This window comes from Peromyscus californicus, unplaced genomic scaffold, assembly GCF_007827085.1.
Source record: "Peromyscus californicus insignis strain IS unplaced genomic scaffold, ASM782708v3 Scaffold_7__1_contigs__length_154581171, whole genome shotgun sequence".
NCBI lineage: Eukaryota > Metazoa > Chordata > Mammalia > Rodentia > Cricetidae > Peromyscus > Peromyscus californicus.
The window spans coordinates 47623650-47650640 of record NW_026294595.1 but is presented as its reverse complement, the minus strand read 5'-3'; the positions used below and the strand labels follow the sequence as shown (position 1 = coordinate 47650640).

The window sequence follows — 26991 nt, the reverse complement described above, 5'->3', positions numbered from 1 at the left end:
TTACCCGCTGGCCCTGCCATGGAGATCCCGCGAAGGGCGGACCAGGAGGTCCAGCCCCGCTCGCCACTCGCGCTGGGTTCCGAGCTGCGAGCCTGGGACGCCGTGTCGCCATGGAGACAGGAGGGGCTGCTGCTGGAGCCCCGGGAGCCGCGGGAGCCGCCCAGCGACGGGGCGGTCGTACGCAGCGGAGGGGCGAGAGGGGCAGAGCGCGGCGGGCCCGGGGCGGGGCGCAGGGAGCGGGCCGGGGGCGGGGCGGGGGCGGGGCCAGCTGTTGGAACCGCGCAGAGGGCGGCACGGGCCGCTCGGGTGGCCCAGCGCCCCGGGGGCCTGGGGCTTACGCTGCGGGGCAAGTTGGGGGCGCATATCCTGGGGCAGACTTGAGCACGTACCCTGGTTACTTTGAGAAAGGCCGGAGACAGGGGGACTGGAAGGTCGGTGTCCATACCTGATCCTGACTCTAGGTGGCGGAGGGAAAGGGGCGAGGTGGCCTCATTTGGGGGTTACAACTTGTGGAAGAAAAGATGCCTTGAGTTGGGAGGGATGGGTGCCTCTGGATGTAGATGAACAAAAATCCCCTGCACCTGAGATCGCCCAGAGAAGATTATGGGTTTCCTGGGGGTCTCGACATCAATTCTCCTAGGGATCGGGTTCAGTTGTTTAGAACCAGACTCGCCTTTCCCACCAGCCCGGGCCAAGTCTGGGCTCCCTTTCGCGCCCGGGCTGCTACTGAGGCACCTCAGCCAGTTGGAGGTCTTATGCTTCACTGCTTCGGTCACAAAAGAGGGTGGGAGGACTCTGTTAGAAAATCTCAATTGTCTCTCAAGCTTATCTTCTAGGGGGGGAAATGGGTAACCTCTCTCCCTGGACACGGAAAACTTGTTGCTAGGCAACGAGTTTTGAAGAGAGACCCATTTGTTGGAATCAAATCTGGATTCGAATTTCACATGGAAGAGATATGATCACTATCTTAAGGACCCCCTGGGGACCTGCACTTCACTTGATGGTGAAAATATGTAAGTTTTGTTGTATAGAAGATGCTTTAATTGTGAAATTATTATAAAAATAAGAACCAGCCAAAGCATTCAGAACCAAGAGTGTACGGAGTTTCAGTTATTTTTAAATTCTCTGATTCATCCGTTCGGCCATTCTCTGAATCTCTTTTTCAGTCATGGATGATAGGAAAGCATCAAGGGGGAAAAAAAAGCTAGATTGGAAGTTTAAGGAACTCAATGAAATAATTAATAAATACGTGCCTTGTTTAATGAGGACCTAGCAAGTCACGACTTCCGCTGTTGCAGGGCTGAGGACACTCTCCATACCAGAGGTCTAAGTTTTACACAAGATCTTTTTCAGCAAATGCATAGGGAAAGTGTATTTCTTGATCACGTTTAAGAACGTTAGTTCTATTAAATTTGCTTGGTTTTGATAAATGGATATTGATAGCTTTGCTGCACACATTGTACGTGCAAGAAATCAAGCCTACTTGATTACACTGTCTCTCTCTACCACCTATACCCCAAAAGACGAGTTCGCGCAAGTTTATACAGGGCAGGGTCTTCAAGGTGTGTCTATATCTCAGACCATGGAAAGAAAAGCTATTTACACACAACATCTGGCCAGTCACTCTTAGGTAATAGTATTGCTTCTCCTGTAGTGTGCATTGACTGTAAGGATAAAGATCATTCCTGTAGTGTCTGGCCCAATGCCTATCCAACCCCACGATGGTTATCTTACTTTTCTTTGGTGAAAAGGCGTTACGTTTCATCTTTATTTGCATGGCATCAGAAATAATTTGCCCATCTCTATAACCTTTATGCAGAAGTTGTTATTGACATCAAGTATGAAGCAAAGTGTAGCTCTGGCCTGTGCTTTTCAACCCTGAATGCATTTATCTAAAGTATCTTCCTAGTGAGGGATTTTTCTAAAGAAGTGAAAGAGAAAGCCAAATGCTCATACAAATACCAAGTCACTCCACAGCAGCTATTATTAAACTCTATGGTGTTTTGTTTTTAGTGGTCCTGGGGATTGGACCCAGGACTTTGTACACTACTGAGTGACATGCCCGGCCCCAGCCCCACGATTTTTAATGGATATGTTTTCATTACAGATCTTAACGTTAGCAGAGCATGATACAAAAAAAAGTGTTTAATAACATTTAATGTTTTCTGATCATAAAATAAATATAGGGATAATGGATGTAGGTTAGTTGTGAAGTCCTTGCCTAGCACATTGCAGCCCTGGGCTTAATGCTGAGTACTGAAAACAAAACACACAACAAACAAACAAGCTCCCTCCCAAACAAAAAACCTGGCTTAGCAATACACTCTCGTGACGGACAACTTACAACATACTAAAATACACAACTAAAAATATTTAAACTACCCAGAATTCTACTGCCCAGTAGTAAGCTCAGCCACTAATTCTACTTTTTACTTCTAGCCCTCTTTTGGACAGATAGATATTTCTTACTAACATTTGTATTTGATGATCTACGTTGTTGGTATTCTTTTTTATTTAACATTTTCCCTTGAATATTTTCCCAATGTCTTTAGTCTTCAAAATATTTTAATGGCATATATAGATACGACATATATTACAACTTATTTATAATTTCTTCAGACAGTCCCTATTTTGGACAATTCTAACTTTTCCCCTGCTAATCCATTGTCTCTGAAAGTCTTTGTTGGGAGCTGTGTAGAGGCTGTATGCCGGGCATGAGATGTGAGCGCAAAAGAGAAACTAAGAAGGAAGGTTTTGATGACCATCTTTGTAAATAAATCTTTGATGACATCTTTCATTCTCAGACCAAATTCCTAAGTCTGTGAAAACATAACTTCAAAAGACATTCTTGGCGCTTCAAAGGCAGACTTAAACTAAAATTCTGAACTGTAAAATATTAACTTTTTGGAAAAGTACCAACAACAGACTTAATATTTATTTTGTGCAAAGTGTGACTTTCCCCAGAAGACGCTGCTTTCTTCCCAGTTGCTGGGAAGCAGCAAGGGTGTTTGAAGTGTATTGACTTGCGCTTTTACCTCTAATTCTTTCCAGGGTTTGCTCATTTGCTCAATAGGGTGAGATTGTTTGAAGTCTATGCAAATGACCCCACTTCCTCTTCTCACAGTTCAACTGGTAAGGGTGGTGTTTCATTTCCAGCTCCGCTCTTGTAAACACAGAGCTGTTGTGCATTTCTTTCATTTATCCTCTCGTGGGAAGCACTTTCGTATCTTTACACTAACCTACAGGCGTATTTCTTTTAAACAAAAGCCTTTATATACACATTCCTGTGGGGCACTTGACTAACTGTGGTTGGTTTTAGCCAGGAACTATGTAAATTGATGATTGCGTTTAGAGAAATTTTTTTTTTAATTTATTTTAATTTATTTTGCAATACAATTCAGTTCTACATATCAGTCACGGATTCCCTTGTTCTCCCCCCTCCCGTCCCCCTCACCTTCCCCCCAACGCCCCCCCCCCCCATTCCCATCTCCTCCAGGGTAAAGCCTTCCCCACAGACTGAGGTCAACCTGGTAGACTCAGTCCAGGTAGGTCTAGTCCCCTCCTCCCAGGCCGAGCCAAACAATCCTGCATAGGCCCCAGGTTTCAAACAGCCAACTCATGCAATGAGCACAAGATCTGGTCCCACTGCCTGGATGCCTCCCAAACAGATCAAGCCAATCAACTGTCTCACCCATTCGGAGGGCCTGATCCAGTGTGGACCCCTCAGCCATTGGTTCATAGTTCATGTGTTTCCATTCATTTGGCTATTTGTCCCTGTGCTTTATCCAACCTTGGTCTCAACAATTCTCGCTCATATAAACCCTCCTCATTCTCGTTGATTGGACTCCCAGAGATCCACCCAGGGCCTAGTCATGGATCTCTGCATCCAGATCCCTCAGTAGTTGGATGAGGTTTCTAGCACAACAATTAGGGTGTTTGGCCATCCCATCACCAGAGTAGGTCAGTTTGGGCTGTCTCTCGACCATTGCCAGCAGTCTGTTGTGTGGGTATCTTTGTGGATTTCTGTGGGCCTCTCTAGCACTTTGCTTCTTCCTGTTCTCATGTGGTCTTCATTTACCATGCGTTTAGAGAAATTTTAACTGAAGACAGCAACCACCGCTGACAACACACTTGTGTATACACATGTATTCACGACACCTTGCTCTCTTTGACAATTAAAATTTAAACTACTGGGTCAAACCACATGCCTTTGTCATTTGTGGGTAAGAGTTGGTGGCAACTGCGTGGAGTGCTATCTATACAAGTACTTTGCAAATTAGTTTCTATGCTTCACCTTTCTCCAAATGTTAAACTTCCTGCTTCTCTTATTAAGGATATCCTTTGTTACTGCACAGAATTGTTTGCCTTCGCTTTCACATATGATTGAATCTAGTCAGGAGGGTGCCCATATAATGTTTGTTTATTATTTTGGAGTCAGTAGAGGGAGCCTGGAGCCAAAAGATTATTATCGTGGACATACAAATCATGTTTGTCTTCTAGTTCTTGATGTGTGGATAAATTTAAGCACTGGTGTATATGTGAAACAGCAATGATTTTAAAGTTGATTTGCTTAAATAATCTCATTTAAAGAGACCAGAAAGAGCCTGGCTCCCAGTGCAAGCTGGGTGTCTTAAGCGTTCTCAGTGGGACCAAACAGAATTCCATCATTCTTGACTCTTCTCAGTGAGTAATTCCAGTGCTAACACACTGCAGAGGTCATGTGCGCGCGCCACTTTCTCCTTTTTCAGAGGACAATGTCGGTTACCCTGGACATACTGTCAGGACTCCTCACTATGTCAGAACCTTGAAATATGCCACCACCTCCAGTTCTGTGTCTTGACGTAGACATTGCAGTATAGCAAACAGTGTAGACTGTTTCCCCGCAGACACTCAGGGGAGCTCTGTCATCCTACAGAAAGCTCATAGCACTCTAGGAAGACACCTAACCCATGACCACACTTTTCACAGACTAGGGATTTTCTTTAATGTTAATGATGCCTCCTGGCCACATTACAGCTCAGTGGAAAACGCTTATGTACATTTGTTCCTCACTGGGGGCTTTCCTCAGCCCAAGGCAGTGTGGTTCCTCACATGTGACATGTCTGCATCCTTGGCCCTTCTAGGAAGACAGTTCTTTGTGCTACTTAATAGTTCTTTTAAAAGAAATTACATCTTTATTTACTCTGTGTATGCCTATGTGTGTGAGAGTGAGTTTGCTATGGTGTAAATGTGTGTATGTCTACGTGTGTGGGAGCAAACATGCTATGGTGTAAATGTGTATGTCTACGTGTGTTGGCGCAAGCGTGCTATGGTGTGAATGTGGAGGTCATTTGCTTCCATCATTTGGTTCCAGGGATTGAACTCGGGTCATCCAGCTTGGCAGCAAGCACCTTTACCCACTGAGCAGTCTTTCTGGCTACTTAGCTTGTATTTCTCCTCAATGGTGCCCTAGAGATTGTCACAAACAACAGCAACTGTCCTAGAGTCACCATTTAAATCACCCTGTCGTCTCAACAGCACTTTCTCAGCTCACTCCCTGAGGGGACTCATGTGTCACAGATTTCCAGCCCCGTCAGACTTCTAGTCCATCCATGCAGTCATCGTTCCTTTGATGATCCCCACCATCTCATTTCTTACGTGTCACATGTCTTCACCACTCCCTGCCACGGCCCTTCAGCCCCCTTACCTTTCTGCACAGGTGAGGAACTCGTCAGGAGTTATGACAACCCCTTCCCCAAGAGTGTGAGTCAGGAGCTAAAGTCTTGGATTACCCGAGACTCTAGTGGTGACATCATTTCTGTTCTGACCACCCATTGTGCTGTCCTGCCTTGCACTGTTCATGTTCACTGCTGGGCTACACTCACCTCGGGCCCTAATGTTTCCCTCCAAAGGAAATCGATTGGTGTCACGGCTGCCGATCCTTCATGTCTGTGTGGATTCTTAATCCCCCCCCACACACACCTGACACTGTGCCAATATTCGCAAGGTAGAGGAGAGGTGACCATCTGCAACCACAAAGGGGCCCTAGGGTTAAACACTTCTTGAGCTGGCCAAAACACACTTCCTTTTCGGAATCCATCAAGACAGCATGAACATTCACACTTCCTGTCCCTTTCTCTCTAAGTACACTTCCCTTAAAGTGACACCAGAGATAGGCTGTGTTGATCACACCAGGTGTTTGCAGTCCTCATACACGGAAGAAATGGATGACGATGGGAGAGGTGACAGTTTGTGTCAGGAACTCAGCACTCTCCTTGGAGGGTCCAGGAGAAGACACAGAAGATTAGTGAGAAATATGAGTGATGGTGTCGATGGGCACGCTAGGGAAGACTGGGGACAAAATGGGTTTTCGGATGGACTTCAACGGCAGGGTTTTCCCCCCTCGGGACTCCTTCTTAAAGCTATGTCAGTAGCTAGAATGAAACAAATACGTGGGGAGCAAGTCAGTGTAAGTTAATGACGCTTATTAAAAATTCTACATCTATTTTACTTTGTGTGTGAATGTTTTGCCTTTCACACAGACTTTAGCTCCTGACTCACACTCTTGGGGAAGGGTTATCATAACTCCTGATAGAGTATCTGTGCCCTGTGTGTGTACCTGGTGCCGATGGAGGTTGGAAGAGAGTGCTGGGTCCCTGGAACTGGAGTTAGGAGAGGTTACATCATGTGGATGCTGGGAATCAAACCCAGATCCTCTGGAAGAACAGTCGGTGTTCTTACCCATTGAGCCGTCTCTCCAGACTGATTCTTTTTTGCTTTGTTTTGGAGACAGAGTTTCTATGTGTAGCTCTGGCTGTCCTGGAACTCAATCTGTAGACAAGGCTGGTCTCGAACTCAAAGATTGTCTGCCTCTGCTTTCTGAGTGCTGGGATTAAAGGCGTGCACCACCACCATCCAGCTGTGACACTGATTCTTTAATGTACTTAGGATTTTGTGGATAGCTTGTTTTTATGTTACCAAAAAGTATGATGTCTTCCAGGCTAAACAAACATTATTAGTGAATGTAATCAGTACCCATTTTATTATCACAAGATATGTATTTCAGCAAGTCAACCCTCATTTTAGAAAATGTTTCGAAAAACCAAAAAAAAAAAAAAAAAAAAAAAAAGAAAATGTTAAATACTCCAGGGCTACACAGAGAAACCCTGTCTCGGAAAAAAACAAAGTTAAATATTCTCTATCTCCTATTAAAAAATGGTTTCTAGCTTCAAATTAATGTTTTTTGCTGGCTATAACTTTTTACTTCTCTGTGGCCTTCCCCTTTCTGCTGTCTATTTCCATTTTCCCTTCTCAGCATTGTGTATCAAAATACTGCATGCCAGACAGTGGCTGAATATGCTGGAATTTTTCGTCTCTAGACAGCCTTCTTAGGACCCAGCTGCATAACAGAAGTTATTCAATAGTGTCTTGTTTGTTTGTTTATTTTTATTTTTGGAGAAAAGGTCTCTACATAGCTTTGGCTGTCTTGGAACTCCCTATGTAGACCAGGCTGTTCTCAAACACACAAAGATCAGCCTGCCTCTGCCTCCCAAGTGCTGGGATTAAAGACATGCGCTATCATGACTGGCTATGCACGTTACCGGGAACAGGGTACTAACAGAAGTGAAAAGGATCATCCAGTGGGTTGATGGGTTTCCAAAGAAATCAGGATATTGTTGTGGGATATTTGATTGCACTATGAAACTCTGAGACTGTGTTAATAAAATTAACCTTGGATCAGGGGCAGAGCCAAAGACTAGTTGACCAGAATTAGCCGTGGAGAGGAAGGAGGAGCCAGGAATATAGAGAGATGCATAGGAAGGAGTGTGTGTGGGGGGGGTGTCTTAGAGATTCGTGGTCTTTTCGGTTTGAGATGATAGGAGAAATGCTTCTCTTGATGGATCTCCGGCCAAACAGGAAGGTCAGCTGGTTGCTTCTCTGCTTCTCTGATCTAGCAGGTTTTCACCCCAACATCTGACTCCTGAGTCTTTATTGGTAAATAGACTGATAGAGACTTAGTTAAAACCTGCATTTGGCAGCCATGGCTGAGACCGTGCTTGAGAGGGTGTCTGAGATGGTGCCCCGAAATCCCACCAGGCTGCAGTCTGAGCAGCGGGGTGCTGACTTTAGATAAAATATCAGATTCTGGTGTGACTGCTAAGCGGGCAGAAAAACAACAGGCTGTGAACAGACAGAAGCAGGGCACCTGTCCACAAAGAGGCTCCAGAGATATCTGTCATTAGTTGCCAGGGTTTCCAAGGAATTGCATCCAGCAACTCTGAAAACTCACTCCAGGCAGAGAAGAATAAACTGACCTCAGAAAACGATGTCATTTCCCTACGTAGTCTTTTTTGCCTCAGTGGAGCTCAGAAACGAAATCTCTGAGAATCCAAATGAGTACAGTTCTCCCTGTAAATGTCTTATCTGTGGTAACTGAACGCCAAGCTCTTTGCTTTTCTGAGGGCGTCTTCCCTTCACAAATTTAGACTATGCAGATAGCAACAATGAAGTGGAGCATCAGGATCACATTTAAAGGAGTCTTCCCAGGTGGCTTAAATGACTAGAAAGGGAGTAATCGACTGTACTCTGCAGAGAAAAAGATAACAATGAGGGAGGGGTACAGGAATGCAGCCGTTAAAGCCAGGGGAGGTCGTTGGACTGAATACGAAGAAGTTGACCAGAAGCTTGTCCAGCTCAAAGTATTGATACAAACCATTCGTTTTAAAGCTAGGACTATGGTTTGGGCTCTGTTTCTGTTTTTTTTTTTACTGTATTTTTTTTTCTTTTTAAGTCTTCATATTTAAGGCAGAGAAATGATTTAACATATAGATGGAAACACACATGGAAAATTACCTAAGGCCAAGGGCTGGTTTGTTTTAATCGTAGTTCTTAACCACTTTGGGATTGTTGATTCTTTAGAATTCAATTAATCATTAGCTTACTCTCTTAAAAAAGTTCACACTGAAAATTTTGCGTGTATCCTAGTCACTCTGAACCGCTATAGACAGAAATGTCTCCAGAGTTCTGGAGGGTAGGTGGGTAGCAGCTTTTGGGTGGCAGCCCCAATGAAGGAGGTCCAAACAAAAGCTTTTCTTTTGCCTCGTGGCTTTCACTGAGGAGTCCACATACTCTGCTGCTACTGTGGCCTCTGCCCACTACAGTCCTTCACTGAGACCAGAATGCTGCTTCTTTAGCCTTCCAAGTGGACTGAAGACCAGTGGCTCTTCAGGAATCTGCCAGGTCTTTGAACTAGATTGGGCCTGCTGAGGCATCAGCCTTGTGGATTGAGGAGCTACCAGGCCCTCAGTCAATCCGTTGTTCTGACAGTTGTTGTTGCTGCCCGGCTCAGCTCGTGTAAGCCCATCTAACAAATCCCTGTTTGGTACATAGTCTTCCTATCAGTTCTGTGCCTCTGAAGAGCCCTGGCTGCCGACTCTCATCTGAGGGACTAATCCCATTTATGAGCGCACCATGCTCCAATCTAATCATGTCCCCAAATGCTCCGCTCGCTACTCCCATAGTGAGGATCACAACTTCAACATGTGACACAGACATTCTGTCCATAATAGCATACATGGACCTCTTGTCTGCAAATCTCTGGGCTAAATATGACACAAATTGCAATAACGGACACAGCAGTTAAAACAGAACTTCATCTATGTTTTAAAAATGGAAATTAGAGCAATATTGTTGAATGGGTTAAAAAAATTATACCATTAAATACTACTATATAAATATTATATTGTTTTTAAAAGGAAGTAATTATTTTATAAAATAGTTGGTTATTACCAGTACCCAATTCTTACTGAGCACTTACTATATGTTACCTTTCTAAGTTTGGTTTAATTTATATTCTCTAACTTAATCCCCTCCCTATAAATTGGGAACTATTATTATACCCATTTTGAAAATAAGAAAACTGAGTCTCCAAGAGGTGAGGTGCCTGAAGTCACACAGTGAGGTATAGTAGAGGCAGAAGGCAGAAGGCAAAATGAGGACTACACACAAACACACACACACACACACACACACACACACACACACACACACACACACCTCTGACCGGAACCTTGTGAGATTGGAACCAATCCGGCTTTGTTTTGTGGGCCTGTATCAGAAGACCACAGCCTGGGCAATATATAATGAACTGATATTTCTTTCTTACAGTTCTGGTGGTTGGAACATCGAAGATCAGGGAGCTGGCATCTGTCAGAATTCTTGCTGCAACATCCCATAGCAGAAGGCAGTAGGGCAAGAACACAAGAGAGCTAGAGCATGAGAGAGAGAGAGAGAGAGAGAGAGAGAGAGAGAGAGAGAGAGAGAGAGAGAGAGAGAGAAGTGCAATCAGGCCCAATTTACTTTCATAACAAACCTTCTTTGACAAGAACAAGCTTGTTTCTATTATGACATTAATCCTTGTTAGACAAGATTTCTCATTATCTAATACCCCCCCTCTCTAAGATGGGGCTCTATTAATTTGGATTGGCTAGCTTAAAACCCACTATGGAGCTCTAGTTAGCTTCAAACTCACAATTCTCTTGTCTCAACTTTGCAAGTGCTGGGGTTAGAGCACGCAGCACCAAATCCAGATTGCCTGGTGACTTCTCCAGAGTCCTGTCTCTCACATTGTAGCTTTAGGGACTAAGTTTCTGACCTTGACGTGTGGGGGGCACATTGAAACCAAACCTCAGTACAGCCGTACTAGCATTTCTAGCTTCCAGGATAGGCCTCCACACACTATGGGGAGTAAAAAAATCCAAGGTGTTTTTTGTGTGAGTGTGCTAAGTGTTCGCAGAGTTCTTCATGAAGGGTGAAGATAGAGTAGTTGTTTTACTGCAGCTGTGTTTATTTGAATTTTATAATAATCATGCTGGCCACCACGGTCAGTCTGAACAAACAGCCATCTCTGTAATTCCCATGTTCTGTGCTTTCAGGAGTATCTATAGGATGGGTTTTCACCAAAGGCTTATGAGTGGAAATGACATATCTCCCCCATTTGAGGCAGTTGTGCATGAGACAGGGTGTTTTGGAAGCCATTTTTGTGGCTGGCTACCAGTGAGACCCTGAGATACTCAGGAATATGAAAGGCACTCAGTTTGCCTGTGTGATCTTACTAGACACAAAAAGGTGAATTCCAGGCTGTCTGTTTGTATTTTCGGTTCCCTGAAAGTATCTTGTTTCTTTGTTTAGTCTTTCCTGCCTTTCTGTTTTCTGCCGGGGTTAAGCTTGTGCCTGTCTCTCAGTCACTGTTGTCTTAGTGCCTAACATAGTGACTGACTCATGAGGAGAGCCCTAATATGTGCTATGAATGAAGAATTGCAGTTTCTCGAGGACATGGGCATGAGCAAAGCTTGAAGCAACGCTGCATTTTACACAACCATATCCTAGAAGGGCATGCCTGTGGGGAGGGAGATGAGGATTGAGGACACAGTAAACCTTAAGCTTACTTAAGTTAAAAAGAGGTAGGATGTGCTATCAAACCAGCTTGCTGAAAGGGTGTAATTTACAGCTGCCCCAGGAGACCCAGCAGGAGCCTTGCTAATAGCTGCCCTGGAAATGCTGTGGGATCCACTGTTAGGGTGTTTGGTTAGTTACTGTTACAGACACCACATAACAATGACTTAACAAGATGGTCTAGCTCTCATTTTAAAAGTCTAGCTAAGGCTTGGACGGAATGTTATAGAGAGCTTGCCTACTGCGAATGGAAAGAAGGTGTGTCTAATGAGGCTCATTGACAGAGTAGACCTTCCGTGATATGAATAGATTGGAATGTTGCAAATCCAGAGTCAAAGTATCTTCCAGCATCTTTATGTTCCCGCCCCACCCCCCCTTAAGAGTCATCTGTTGCTGTCCTCCGTACATGACCTAATGTCTTTTGTAACCACTAGGTAAATCCTTGGGAATGTATGGACAGACTCTAGTTTCTACCAATCATAAAAGGCTGTCAGCATCTAAGACCTATATCAGAGTGCCCCCCCCCCCCCCCCGCTGTAATTGCTTACTTGATGTACCCATCAATGTATTGGAAAAGAGTGTTATATTAATGACTTTTTGTTGTTGTTGTTCTTTGTTTTTTGTTTTTTTGAGACAAGGTTTCTCTGTGTAGCCCTGACTGTCCTGGAACTCTCGCAGTAGATCAGGCTGGCCTTGAACTCAGAGATCTGCCTGCCTCTGGCTCCCAAGTGTTGGCATTAAAGGCATGAGCCACTGTCCAGCTTCTTTGCTCTGTTTCAATAAAAAGTTCACAAAATTGCTACATCATTGGAACATGGTGTTTGGGGAAACCCCAGGCTGTGTTCTTAGGCTATGATCACTCCTTTGGCTCCAGAATAAACCGCCTCATTTAGTCCTTTGAAGTGAGAGCTCTTTCTTTCCTTCACACAGGCACGCACCAGGGCCTGGGTTTGATCCAGCACTGGAATAAAGGAAAGTCGAGTCAATTGGCAGCCTAAGAACGGTGGGTGCCTGCACCACAGGATGGTCACAGTGGGTGCCCACACCACAGGATGGTCTGTGAATCTAGTTCTGTTTCACGGCTGTGCCAGCTTCCGGGATGTTGCCCTCCTGCTTGAGTTAGACATTCCAGTCTCAGAAAGGAGGAAGGAAAGGCAAGCCATGTGACTTGGTTTCCTTCTTCTTCTTTTTCTGTGCTCAGGATTAAACCCAGGGCCTTGCATGTACTAGTCAAGCACTCTACCCTGGACCTTACTCCCAATCCTTTAATTTTCTTTTCAAGGTATAACCCAGAATTGGCGTACATCACTTAGGCTGCCATCTTGTTGGACAGAACTTGACTGTATGGCCATACTTAACTGCAAAGGAGGCTGGGATTTGAGATCGGTAGACAGAGCCGTGTGCTTCTCTGAACTTGGAAATTACAATTACTAAGCAGAAGAAAGATGCACTGGGGGGACAACGGGCATTCCAACCCGATGAAGAACAATATGGCTGAAGCTCAGGACCACAATTATGTCCTGTATGTGTGACCATATTGTTTGATGTGTTTCTATCTTTGTGATTGTATGTGCATCTGTGTGTGCAGTTGTCTACAAAGACCCTGGGAGCTGGAGTTACAGGTGTCTGTGAGCTGCCAGTGTGTTCTGAGATCTGATCTGTGATCCTCATGACATCAGCAGCAAGGGCTTTTAACCCTGAGCCATCTCTCCAGCCCTGATGTTGCTGTTATCAATAACTCGAGTCACAAGGAATAGTGGGCAATCCCAATTATGACCCTTGATTATTCTTTAAAAATTTATTATTATGAGTGTATGTGTGTATGATGTAGGGGCTGGTGCCTGTGTGCTCCTCATGTGTGTTGGGGTGTGGTGGTTGGAATGAGAAATGTCCCCATACTGCCTAGTTTTGTGTGTCAACTTGACACAAACTAGCGTCATCAGGGAGGAAGGAGCCTCAGCTGAGGAAATGCCTCCACGAGATCCAGCTGTAAGGCATCTTCTCAATTAGTGATCAATGGGGGAGAATCTAGTCCATGGTGAGTGGTGTCATCCCTGGGCTGGTGGTCCTGGGTTCTATAAGAAAGCAGGCTGAGCAAGCCATGGGAAGCAAGCCAGTAAGCAGCTCTGTGGTGATGTATTTATAATCTAAGAAATAAAGCTTGCCCGAAGATCAGAGGACAGAGCCAGCCACAGAGTTAGCCATAGAGGTCAGGCAGTGGGGGCACACACCTTTAATACTAGCACTCAGAGGCAGAGGCAGAGATCCTTCTGGGTTTCTGTGAGTGCAAGGCCACACTGGGCTACACAAGATTATTCCAGTCTAAAAGAGAAACAGAGCCAGGCAGTGGTGGCACACACCTTTAACCCCAGCACTAGGAAAGCTGAGACAGGAAGTAAAATGGCTGGGCAGAGAAAGGTATATAAGGTGTGAGGAGACAGGAACTAGAGCCCTTTCGGCTGAGGACTCAGAGGCATTCAGTTTGAGGATTCGTGGAGATAGGATCTCGCCTCCCTTTCAGCCTGAGGATTTGGTAGTGGTGAGAAGTTTCTCTAGTGGCTTGTTCCTTTGTCTCTCTGATCTTTGAGCTTTTACCCCAATATCTGGCTCCAGGTTTTTATTATAAGACCATTTAAGATTCATGCAACCAGAGCATACATGTGATGCACATACATGCATGTAAGGAAACACTCACATACATAAAACAATAAGCAAAAATAAATCTCAATAGAAAAAAGGATGAGTACAACCCTCAGAATCCATGTGAAGGTAGGAGGAGAGACGGACTCCGCAAAGTTGACCTCTGACCCACTGTTCTAGTTCTTTCCTGTGAAAAAATACCACAATCAGGAGAAACTTCAAGAAGAAAGGATTTGGGCTAGTCTCCAGCATGGCAGAGAAGGCATGACATAGTGGGAGGAGCAGGAAGCTGGCTAATCACATTTTCATCCACATGTAGGAAGCAGAGAACATGACCAGGAAGTGGGGCCAGAATAGGAGCCCTCAAGCCTTCCTGCAGTGATATACTTCCCCCAGCGAGGCTCCACCCCCTAAGGGTTCCATAACCTTCCCAAACAGTGCCATCAACTGGGGATGAAGTGCTCAAATACATGAGCCTATGGAGGACTGTCTTATGGTTTCTATTGCTGTGACGAAACACCATGATCAGAAAGCAAGTTGGGGAGGAAAGGGTTTATTTGGCTTGCACTTCCTTGTTGCTGTTCATCATTGAAGGAAGTCAGGACAGGAACTCAAACAAGGCAGGATACTGGATGCAAAAGCTGATTCAGAGGCTATGGAGGGGAGCTGTGTTGCACAAATCCTAAATGGTCTTACAATAAAATCCCAGAGTCAGATATCAGGGTGAAAGCTGAAAGATCAGAGAAGCAGAGCAAGCCACAGCTACCACCTCTTACCTCACCAACTCCTCAGCTTGCAAGTGCCTGAAAGCCAGCGAGTTCCTGTCTCCTTCCACCTTATATTCCTTTCTCCGCCCAGCCATATCACTTCCTGTCTCAATCTTCCTAGTGCTGGGATTAATGGCATATGTGCTTCCCAAATACGGGGGTTAAAGGTGTGTGCCACCACTGCCTGGCTGTTTCTCTCCTAGACTGAATCAATCTCATGTAGCCCAATGTGGCCTTGAACTCACAGAGATCCAGATGGATTTCTGCCTCCCAAGTGTTAGGATGAAAGGTGTGTGCCACCACTGTCTGGTCTCTATGTTTAATCTAGTGGCTGGCTCTGTCCTCTGGTATTCAGGCAAATTTTATTTGTTAATGAGTAAAACAAAATAGCACCACAGTGCTCAGTGCCAAGAGGCCAGAAGACAGGTCGGATCCTCTGGAACTGGAATTACAGGTAGCTTTGAGCTGCCTTGTGAGTTCTGGGAAGAGAACCCGAGTTTTCGGCAAGAGTAGCAAATACTGGAAACCACTGGGCCATCTCTCCAGCCCCCTTGGCCAAGGTCAAGTCCATAGGAAACTCGATTTCCTCCAATTCGGGTGATGAAACAAAAGCCAGCATTCCTCAGGAACTTCCCCTCTACCAAAAGGAGCCTTTTCCCTTATCACTGGCAGAAGGAGTAAACTGGCTATGTGTGGTGCCTATAGCATACCAAAGTGCATGTTGGTCTCTAGGCTCCCTCAGTGTCACAAATACCTAGCTCTTCTCGCCTCCTCCCCTATCCTGAACTTCTCCAATTCCTGGGCTTCCTCCCCTCCAGCTACTCGTTCTCCTTATAACCCTGCTATTCCGCTGTTCTCTCTCCTGCCACACTGTGTCTTCTTCTCACGCTCTCCCTCTGTGTCCATTTCTCTACCTCTCTGCTTTGTGCCTGCTTCCCTCATGGCCAGGCCCAGTCTGCTGGACCTGGTCAGTCTACTGCTATTTCTCTCCCTGCTCTGGACTCTTCCAGACGCCTCTGGCTATTCTTTCCCTCATATCTACAATAAAAACCTTCCCCCTAACCACACCACAGAGCGGTCACATTGCCAGTTTATACATCTTGATTGTAGGCTTACTTAGGAGAACTTTGTGAACTGAGGCTACAGCTGGACCTCAATTGTACCAAATCTGTAATGTCCTAAATGTTGGTTTAGCCTACCCACAGCTTAGGTTGCAGGCATGGGCAGCCACACCTTTTTACATGGTTTCTGAACATTGACTCATGTCCTCAGACTTGCACAAGTGCTCTTAACCACTGATCCACCTTCCCAGACCACCCATACATATTTATTGAAGAAAGCAAATAATTTTCAAATGGAGTTGAGGTTTCTAGAGGTAATTTTCAATGCTCATGTTGCATATTCCTTCAAGACCCTGTATACACTGTTTGAAAACCCTTGGAAACATTTGGCTTGCTATTTAATCTCCTATATAAATTATAGCAGAAAGCTGCTCTAGACGGGGACAGAAGGCAACCTGGTTGTAAGCATCACGGGCCATTTGACCCATGGGAGTGCAGAGGCAGAGCTACCTTTGGGAGCACCGGCTTCCTGACCATGGCTGACAGTACCTCTGCTTCTCTGATTAACACTGGCTGCTTCATCTGCACAATGAAGAGTTTCAGTTTGGTGAACTCTGACATCACTTTACTCATAAATCTTAATAACCTCTTGATTTGACTAGTCAGAAAGATTTATGTCCACAGCATACATATTTAATCAACTTTTCTGACTTCTGTTGAGAATTTATTGGATTTGGGTTGAGCACTTAGCCACAAAAGTGGCCATTTGGTGTCTTTTTTCTTACAGTTCTGACAGAGAAAGGAGCCTGACGCCACAGCACTTGGCACTGGTGTGCCGATGAGAGAAAGCTCCTGGCCTTTGCCCCTCTTCAACATGCACGGAATGTTTTCTCTTTGAGTCTCAGCACCACAGCTGCGGACTTTTATTTTTTAATTTCATGTGAGTGAGTTTTTGCCTCACATGTGTGTGTATGCACACCACATGCACGTCTGGTGCCCACAGAAGTCAGAAGAAGATGTCAGATCCCTTGGAACTGGAGTTACAGGCAGTCGTGAGCCACTGTCTAGGTGGTAGGGATGGGATTCAGGTCCTCTGCAAGAGCAGCCAACACTATTAACTGCTGAGTCATCTCTCCAGCCTCCGGCTGTGGGCTTTAAGAGAAGACAGTTCCATAGTTGATGATTCCCTGAGCACTTGCCATTAGCAGAATGTCCGGAGGTTTCCTCACCTGGCAGACGCCCCCTCTGTAACTGTGTATCTTCCAACTGCCTATGGTCATCACTGGGGACGTGGTTATCCTGAAGCTAGCCCTGGCCTCACCCCTGAGGCCAGTGAGCCGCTGTAAGGACATAACTCAAGATTCTGTATTTAAATAAGTACAGCTGACAATTTTCCTTCACATAAGAAGTTGAGAGTCACCGTTCCCAGTCCCTTGGTAGTGTCAGACCAAACCTCTGATTGACTTCTCGAGTCTTTCCTCATCTCTGTTGACCTCGTCTCCTTTTCTTGGCGACTGGGTTTCCATTAAGATGCTTGCTCTCAGGGCATCCCGGATTGTGTGACTGCTTCCCTGGTCCAGCATGCTGGTTTATGCTCTGTTTAACAAGAGGGTCTGACTAATGCTCTCAAGATCTCTAACCCTAACATGTTAAATTTATCAACCAGAATTGATGGTTATGGTTTATCTAGTCACAGACCATTCTGTTGATCTCTCAGGATTCTGGGGACCTTTTGGAGGTGTGTGTGTATGTGATATGGCCCAGATAGCCTAACACCTTTTGTCATTTACTGGGGTTCTTCTTAAGAACCTCTAGCCAGTGGTGATTGAGTAGTTTAGCCTACGGGCAGAAAGAGGGACCTGTTCACTGGAAAACAAAAACCAAAACAACTAAGCCTGGTAATTCCCTGAGGTTTTTGTTGTTTCCAATCTCAGAAATAAGCTGTTTCTCAAAGCAGTTTTGCTCAGCTGTGCATTGATCTAGAAAACAGGCCTGAGATAGCTCATGGGCAAGAAAGATTTCATTGGAAAGGGAGACTAATGTGGGCCTGGATGACACCAGATGAAGCGAAGTGTCTGGGTTGGGCCAAGTATCTACAAAATCGAAGTTTTTGTTTGTGCTCTGGAGATGCCCTGGCTTCTGAGCTCCCTTGGGTGGTTTTAAAAGCTATTGAGCAAACTAGAGGCTCCTATTGGTTCTTTCTTGTCACAGTTCTACCACAGTTCTGCAGCGTGGGACATGCGTGCGGTTTCCACTCTTAGTGGTGGCATTAACGTGTGCCCTGTGAGTCTTAGCTATTAATTATCCAGTGACGCTGAGTTAGATGAATTGGCTGAGAATTCCTTTAAAGAAAACAGATGTTGCTACAAAGCCATTATTCCACTTTATGAAGCAAGTGCCACTAACATGTCAAGTACGTGACTTTTTATATGTAAAGTGAAGGGAAAGAAGAAATAACAAGAAATGAAATACGTGGTTTATAATTCAAAAATGTAATCTTGGTTGGCATTAAAGACTATAAAAGGGCTGTCTATGTAACTGCACATTGTGCTCGTAGAAATCATTCTTTGATTTAGACTATTGCTGCCCTCTTCTCATCAGCAGCCAGTTCCATTGTCTTAGTTAAGGGGACATTTCAGCCAAGGAGGTTCTCTGTTTTCCATTCCCAAAGTAACTTGTGAGAAATGTGTTAGGTTAGCTTCCAGTTACTTTTCATGGACTTTCCATCTTACGCTGGTTGAAATAAGCAATTGCAAAGCTTAAGTGCATTATCACACTTGGGAGATTTACTAAGACACAGGCCATTAGGCCTCTGAATTTCTAATTTAGGAGGTCTTGAGGATTGGACCTATGGATTTGCCTGTCTCTGGCCTTCTCTTCTTTGAGCAAGCTCTCATGTAGCCCAGGCTATCCTCAAACTCACTATGGAGCTGAGGATGACTTTGAACTTCTGAATCTCCTGCCTCTACCCCCCCACCCAGTGCTAGGATTAGAGGCCTGCTCCATGGTGCCTGGCTTTATGTGGCCCTGGGGAGGGACTAGAATCCTGAGCCTTGTACAAGCTGGGCATGTACCCTACCAACCGAGCTATGCCCCAGTCCCTGGATTTGCATTCCTGCTGACATTCTTGCTGCTTCTTGGGAACCAGTCTTTCTTGAACTGCCCCCTCTGGGTAATGGTTGAATTATCTTCTGAATCCTGAAGGTGGAGTCTGTGGATGGTTCTTCCAAGCAGAATACCCATTTGTCAACTAAAACAGCTAAGGTTATTGCCTGAAGCCATTTCTCCTTCTCTTGTTTCGGTTGGGGAATTTTGTTCGCATCTGGTGCTGCCTTCAGCAGGCCTTCCTCTTGGATTCTGTCCATCTGTGCACTCGTTTTCTCTCATTTGGGGCATGAAGTTCTTTGAAGGATTTCATTCATCTTTGAGCCTTCACTGAATCTTACACCCCCTACTGCAGACATTATCTCACTGTTTGCTAAACTGCAGACATTATATCCTTATTTGATAAATTGAATTTAGCTATGTTTATATGTTTTAAGTTTGTTTTAGATCTAGTTTTCTAAGTCTAAAAATTAAAGGCTACAAATATGGAATTAAATTAAGCATACCCCTCACATATTGTAATTGAACACACTGACTTGCCTAACTTCCACCGTTTGGGAAAGGATAGTTTCCTTAAACGAGAGTCAGAACTTCAGATCTAATTATACCCATTTATGTTTTATTGAGACAGATTTCTGTTCCTCTTTATGGGTTACATTATGGTAATCTGATACATGTATACAGTGGGTAATAATCCAATCAGGGCAATGAGCATTTCCTTAAACATTAATCATTTTTATGTGCTGAAATTTTGTCATTTTGTAATATACCATAAATTCTTTAAATCAATACTTACGCTGCGTGCTATGAAAAAAGCAAAAACAAAACAACAACAAAAACTGAACCAATTCCTCCCCTCTGTGCTGACACACCCTAAAACAGTCGTTCTCAACCTGTGGGTCAAGACTCCTCTGGGGTCGGATGACCCTTTCACAGGGGTCACCTAAGACCATCAGAAAGCACAGATATTTACATTGTGATTCAAAACAGTAGCAAAATTACAGTTATGAAGTAGCAACAAATATAATTTTATGGTTGGGGGTCACCACAACATGAGGAACTGTATTAAAGAGTTGCAGCATTAGCAAGGTTGAGACCCACAGCCTTAAAGAATTTCTTTCCAGCTCCTTACTCCTTGCTTTTCCCAGGCTCTAGGGAGTACCATTTCTTTCTTCTATGAGACTGACTAGTTTCTACGAACCAATGAGAGCATGTGATACTCACTTGTCTATGCCTGGCTTATTTCACTTAGCACAGTGACCTCCATTTCTGTCCATGCTGCTGCAAAAGACAGGATTTCATTTTGTTGATGGCTGACTAACAGTCCATTGCATGTTCACATCATCTTTTCTCTATCCCTTAGTTCATTGCTGGGCATCTAGGTTGATCCTGTGTTTTAGCTTCTCTGAGTGATGCTGCAGGATAGGTTCTTAGTGATAGACCTGCTGATGGGTTGGATGGACTTCCTTCCTTCCTTCCTTCCTTCCTTCCTTCCTTCCTTCCTTCCTTCCTTCCTTCCTTCCTCCCTTCCTTTCTCCCTCTCTCCCTCCCTCCCTCCACCATCCCCTCTTTCTCTCTCTCTCTTTTTTTCTCTCTCTCTCTCTCTCTTTCACTCTTCCATTCTTTCTTTTAGAAATATCCATACTAGGTGCTGGAGAGATGGCTCAGCGGTTAAGAGCACTGACTACTCTTCCAAAGAACCCAGGTTCAATTCCCAGCACCCACCTGGCAGCATGGTTACTGCCTGTAACTCCAGTTCCAGGGGATCCAACACCCTCACATAAACATACATGCAGGCAAAACACCAATGCAAATGAAATAAAAATAAATAAATCTTTAAAAAGGAATATCCATACTGTTTTCCATAGTCCCTATACTAATTCACATTCCCACCAACAGTGAGTTCTCATATCTCCACATCTTTACCAGTATTTGTTGCCTGTTCTCTTTTGATTCTAGCCATCCTGACTGGGGTAGGGATGGGGGTTGGGGAGTGGAGATGATATCCCATTATGCATTATTCACCAGTTAGTGACATTGACACCACCCCACCCCCATGTGCCTGTTAGCCATTTGTGTCTTCTTGTGAGAAGTGTCTACTTCTTTAGTCCATTTTTTTTTTTGTATTTGTTTCTTGGGTGCTCAGCTTTTTGAGTTCTTCATACAGGCTGGACATTAATCCTTTGTCAAATGATGAGTTTGCAAATATTTTCTCTCAGTCTATAGCTTAATCTCTTTTAAAAAATATGTATTGACTTTATATGTATGTTTTACTTGCATGTATGTCTGTGGACTTATGTACCTAGTGCCCAGGGAGGCCAGACGAGAATCCCCTAGGACTAGAGTTAGAGATGTCTGTAAGCCACCCTATGGTGTGTGTTCTAGGAACGAACCCAGTGTCCTCTGGAAGGGCATCCCGTGCTGTTAACCACACTGAGCCATCTCTCCAGCCCACTGTAGCTTACCTCTTAATGCTGTTAGTATTTTGCTGTGCACACACATCTTAGTTTGATATAATCCCATTTGTCTGATTTTACTTTTGTAAAAAGTCCGTGCCTTTGGGGGTACTGGTTTAAAAACTCATTGTCTGACACTGACACCTTAAAGCGCTTCCTGCATGTTGTCTTGTAGTAATTTCTCTTTTATTTTAAAGATTTATTTATGTAGTTTATGTATATGAGGGCTCTGTCTACATATGCATCTGCACACCAGAAGAGGGCATCGGATCCCATTACAGATGGTTCTGAGTCACCATGTGGAAGCTGGGAATTGAACTCAGGACCTCTGGAAGAGCTGCCAGTGCTCTTAACCACTGAGCCATCTCTCCAGCCCCCTATCTTGTAGTAATTTCATAGTTTAAAGTTTCATATTTATGTCTTTGATTTATTTTTAATAGGTTTTGTGGGGGGGGGGCAAGCAGAGTCGTGTCACTTTCCTGCACATTTAGTTCAGTTTTGCCGGAACTTTTTGTTGATGAGACTGTCTGTCATCTCTCCCTTGGATGTTTTAGCTCTGGGCATGTGTTTGGTATGTGTGGTTCTGGTGTTGCTGGGCGTGGATGGGACTGTTCCTAGGTCACAGGAGGGTGACTCTCACTGAGATATGGATTGTAGCATAGATTACTACAGTGCTGGAGTTGAAAAACACATATGAGACCGTCCTCTGGTTCCCCAGGCAGGCTTATGCGATGCTAGCAGATGCAGTTTGAAGACCACGGCTTGGGAAGAAGACTGTCCCTAATTCTGCCATGGGAGTGCTGGTGGTGCTGAGGCTAGAGCTGCTGGTAGCCTCATTCTTGGAGAGGTAAGACACTAACTGGACCTTCTGCAGTTCCCAGGGCACCGCACAGGGGATGCCAGCACTTCGCTTCAGTAGCTACCTACCACTTCTGGGCTAAGAAGGAAACCTCCTTTATTTGTCTCCAGGGAAGTAGAGATGGTGGTGGGATCATCAGCCACATTCCCAGCTCCCAGGGGACAGGTATGGGTGAAGCTGTGATGCTGTGATAGTAGCCCCAGGACCAATTCTGTGAGTGGATGGACACCTTCCCCAGTTCTCGTGATGCAAGCGAGGGGAAGGGTTGGGCTTGAAGCTGTGGGATTGAAGCTGCAGGATGCTGGGGGCCTGCCTTCTACCCACTGTCCTTTTCTGACAGTGTGAGGTCATCTATCTGGGGAGATGGCACAGAAGTTATAGTTGGCTTTATTTCTTTAGGGTGTAAAATTGTCTGGAGAGCCAGCTCAGCAGATAAGAACACACACTACCTTTCCCAGGATCCAACTTTAGTTCCCAGTACCTACTGAATCTCCTGGAACTAGACTTAGAGGTTGTTAGCCACCATGTAGTGCTGGAAAACAAACCAGGGTCTTCTGGAAGAGCAACAAGCGCTCTTAATCTCCGAGCCATCTCTCCCCACACCTTTAATCCCAGCATTTGGGAGGCAGAGGCAGGTAGATCTCTGTGAGTTTGAGGCCAACCTGGTCTACAGAGCTAGTTAGTTCCAGGATAGCCAGGACTACACAGAGAAACCCTGTCTCAAAAAAAAAACAAACCAAAACAAAACAACAGCAAAAAACAAAACAAAAACAAAACAAAGCTAAATCCCAAAACCAACCAAATGATCAAACAAACAAGAAAGAAAGTAATTTCTTCCGCCGGTGGCTAGGCTGAACTTCCATCTCAGTTTGAGCATGGTCCCTATGTCTGAGCTCTCAGTTTTGCTTTGTTTCCAATGCATTTGTGAGCAAACTTATGGGCGTTTTCTGACGAAACTAAACCCAGTTTGGACAGCAAGATGGCTCAGCAGGTGAAGGCACCTGCAGTCAGGCCTGACGACCTGACTGCCATCTCTGGACCCACGTGCTGAAAGAGAAGAATGCTCGCACAAGCTGTCCCCTGGCCGCCATGTGAGTGCTGTGGCCATGCACCCCGACTTCTGTCACCTAGTAAGAAAATAATTTAAAAACTCGGCTAACAAGTAAATCAGTTTACTGTCTTTGGTAAAGACTGGTAGGACTTTGGGAAATCATGCTTCTTGGTTTGAGAATTACACAAAGTGGATTTGTTGCACTTTTATTAATTTTGTTTTATATCTTCCATCTAAAACTTCACACCTGTTGCCTGTCAAAATGTGTACATTTCCTAAGAACAAATAATAAGAGGTGGTGGCTCAGTGCTTCAAGATGACAGCGTTCCTCTACAGAAAATATAAAACTGAACTTAACGATGGACTCCAGGTGCTGGGTGGCAGTGGTGGCACACACCTTTAATCCCAACACTGTGAAGACAGAGGCAGATCTCTGAGTTTGAGGCCAGCCTGGTCTACAGAGCAAGTTCCAGGAGAGCCAGGGCTACACAGAGAAACCAAACACAGAAAAAAAACCAAACCAAACCAACCAACCAACCAAACACCAAACCAACAAAATGACCCCCCCAAAACAAAACAAAACAAGACAAAAAACAAACAAACAAAGAACAACCAACCAACCAAACAAACAAACACCAAACCAACAAAACAACCCCCCCAAAACAAAACAAAACAAAAAAACAACCAACCAACCAACCAAACAATAGACTCCAGGTGAGCTGAGCTTGAGACCATTCTCCTAAAGCCCGGGTGTCCAAATGTGGCTGAGAGGGCTATGGTGCTGCATTGGTTACTTTTCTCTTGCTGTGATTAAACACTGTGACTAAAGGCCACTTAAGGAAGACACAGGTTATTATGGCTTTCAGCTCTAGAGGGCTAAGAGTCCATCACGACAGAGATGAAACAGGGCACTAAGTGGGGGGCAGGTCGACAGCAGCAGGAAGCAGAAAGATCTTATCCACCAGCAAGTATGAAGCAGAGTGAACTGGAAGTGGGGTGAGGCTTTAAACCCCCAAGGCCCGCCCCTAGGGGGTTTAAATACTTCTTCCAGCAAGGCACACCTCCAGATAATCTCTCTAAACAGCACCACCAACTGGGACCCCGGGTTCAATGCCTGAACCATTTCTCACTCAAACCATAAGCAATGACTCCAAAGGATCAATGACTTTCCCTTCATTGTGGAACTGGATCAGACTTACCACCAGGTCAGTGTTTGGGTGGGAGCTCCACCTCAACCCCTGGCACCCTGGCATCCCTACACCCAAAGAGTCTGGAATGTTCTGGTGGAAGATCTACATCAACTCCCCTCCCCCATCTCTTTCCCCAAACCTGCCCCTTCAAAGCCCGCCACACACAGCTCCTCCCCAAGAGAGGCTCAAGACCACTCCCTCAGAGTATATAAGCTGCATTCCAGGAAACAGACATGTGATTCTTTCGGTCTTGCTTTACCCATTAAACCTGGGCTTCGGTGGAGAGGCCTTCAGGGTGTAAAGATTTATCAGTCAGATCCACCCAGGAAATGAGGAACAGTCAAACCCCAGCAATGTTTTCAGACAACAAGAAAGATGGGTAACGAAATGTGACCACTGTCAGAATTAAGATGGAGCCACTTGTGTTAACGTGGGCAAAAAGGACATGAAGCTGGGAAATTATGAAGTGATCTTGTACACGATTGCTTAATAAGACAACTACCACAAAAGACTCTTGCACACTCCACATCTTCACAGGTATTTTCACAGAAAGTAAGCCTGCAAGTACACAGACCAATAACTGTTCAACTTTTCATGCTCCCAGTCATTATTAGCTATTATGGCCAAGTATTATTACTAAGTATCTGATATAATCCTTGCTTTGTTTTTCAAAGCCTACTCTTGTCCATGTACTTAAATTTTTTTTGTTCATTATTAGGTGCGTGCGTGTGTGTGTGTGTGTGTGTGTGTGTGTGTGTGTGTGTGTGTGTCCGTCCACATGCACAGGTGTATGTGTACATTTGGAGCATGTGTGGGGAGGCCAGAGGGTCACTTTCAGGAGTTGGTTCTCCTCTTCCATCATGGACTCTACAGATCCAGTTTAGGTCATCAGCAGAGCACAGTAAATGCTTCTTCCCACTGAGCCAATGTCGGCAGCTACCATGTAGTTCTTGATCCGCAGGCTACTTCTAAGGACCTCCCGGCAGAGCCAGGAGGAACCTGTACAGGAGCATATCACACCAGCTGTACTACACACCTTGGCCAATATCGCATGGCTGTGGAAACCAGAAAGTTACCTCACTTCTAAATATTTTGGGGAGGAAAGACCCCACGCTGTAGCCCAGGCTGGCCTGGAACTCTCTAGTCTAGGCTGGCTCTCTCCTGATTCAACCTCCTGAGTGCTGGATTGCAGGAATGAGTATCATGCACAGCAGAGTCCAGTCAGAGGAATTTTTCTCTTGCCGTTTCCTCCATGTCATTTGTCTCACATGCATTTTATTGACTCTCCCTCCCTCCCTCCCTCCCTCCCTCCCTCTCTCTCTCTCCCTCCCTCCCTCCCCCTCTCTCCCTCCCTCCCTCTCTATATATCCTTCTCACCTCTTCATTTCTTTTTGAACAGTACTGGGGATTAGACTCAGGTCTTGTGCATACCAGGTAGGTGTTCTCCTTAAATATTCTGTGTCTCCTTAAATATTCTTGTCAATTACTCATTTATCTTCAGTTATTTTCCAGGAAAAATAAGAACAAGGAAGATCACATTCCTACAGTCATCTTTGCTGGAGGGTTTTTAACTATCACCTCCTGTTAGAACCCAAACAAATGACAGAAATGAGTTCCAATATGGAGTTAGCACAATGTCCCAACTGAAGAGGCCTGCAGGACCACGATGGAACTTCAGGCCCAGGTATCTCAGGATAATAGAATTATCCTAGACTTTTTACTTGCCTCACAAGAGGAAGTCTGTGCTATAGAAAAGACAGGTGGTTGCATAATATATATCAACAGCAATGAAAGAGATAACTTGATAGAGGGAGACATCGTGGGGATAGGGAGAAACCTGGTGCTAGGGAAGTTCTCAGGAATCCACAAGGATGACCCCAGCTTAGATTATTAGCAATAGTAGAAAGGGTGCCTGAACTGGCTTACCCCAGTAATCAAATCAGTGAATACCCTAACTGTCATCATAGAGCCTTCATCCAGTAACTGATGGAAGAAGATGCAGAGATCCACAGCCAAGCACCGGGCTGAGCTCCAGGAGTCCAGCTGAAGAGAGAGAAGAGGGATTCTATGAGCAAGGAGGTCAAGATCATGATGGGGAAACCTACAAAGACAGCCAAACCAAGCTAGTAGGAATCGTGAACTTTAGACCAACAGCTGTGGAGCCTCCATGGGACTGAACTAGGCCCTCTGCATAATCAAGACAGTTGTGCAGCTTGGTCTGCTTAAGGGGCCCCCTGGCAGTAGGATCAGGATCTATCCCTGGTGCATGAGCTGGCTTTTTGGAAACCATTACCTATGGTGGGACACCTTGCACAGCCTTGATGCAGGGGGAGAGGCTTGGACCTGCCTCAACTGAATGTACCATGGGAGGTACTGACTCCCCATGGGAGGCCTTACCTTTTCAGAGGAGGGAATGTGGGGTACATTGG

The 26991-nt window shown here is 45.0% G+C and overlaps 1 protein-coding gene and 1 long non-coding RNA gene across 5 annotated transcripts in view; one reads left to right on the top strand and one right to left on the bottom strand.

Annotated features, from left to right (window-relative positions):
• The window catches only part of Erich2 (glutamate rich 2), a 33130-nt gene extending 32687 nt beyond the window's left edge, over positions 1 to 443 (bottom strand). For 2 of the 3 annotated variants that reach the window (XM_052726135.1, XM_052726136.1), the window contains exon 1: positions 5 to 443. In XM_052726135.1, the coding sequence (XP_052582095.1) occupies positions 5 to 443 (439 nt within the window). The remainder of the gene's footprint in view (positions 1 to 4) is intronic. The other variant, XM_052726137.1, reaches the window with a different exon arrangement.
• On the top strand, positions 343 to 26991 carry LOC128102404 (uncharacterized). Of its 2 annotated transcripts, none has more exons than XR_008215393.1 (4): positions 343 to 431; positions 22181 to 22309; positions 26064 to 26246; positions 26530 to 26991. It is a non-coding gene; the product is annotated as an uncharacterized LOC128102404 (long non-coding RNA). The 2 variants fall into 2 exon arrangements; XR_008215392.1 differs by lacking the exon at positions 343 to 431 and adding an exon at positions 447 to 1013.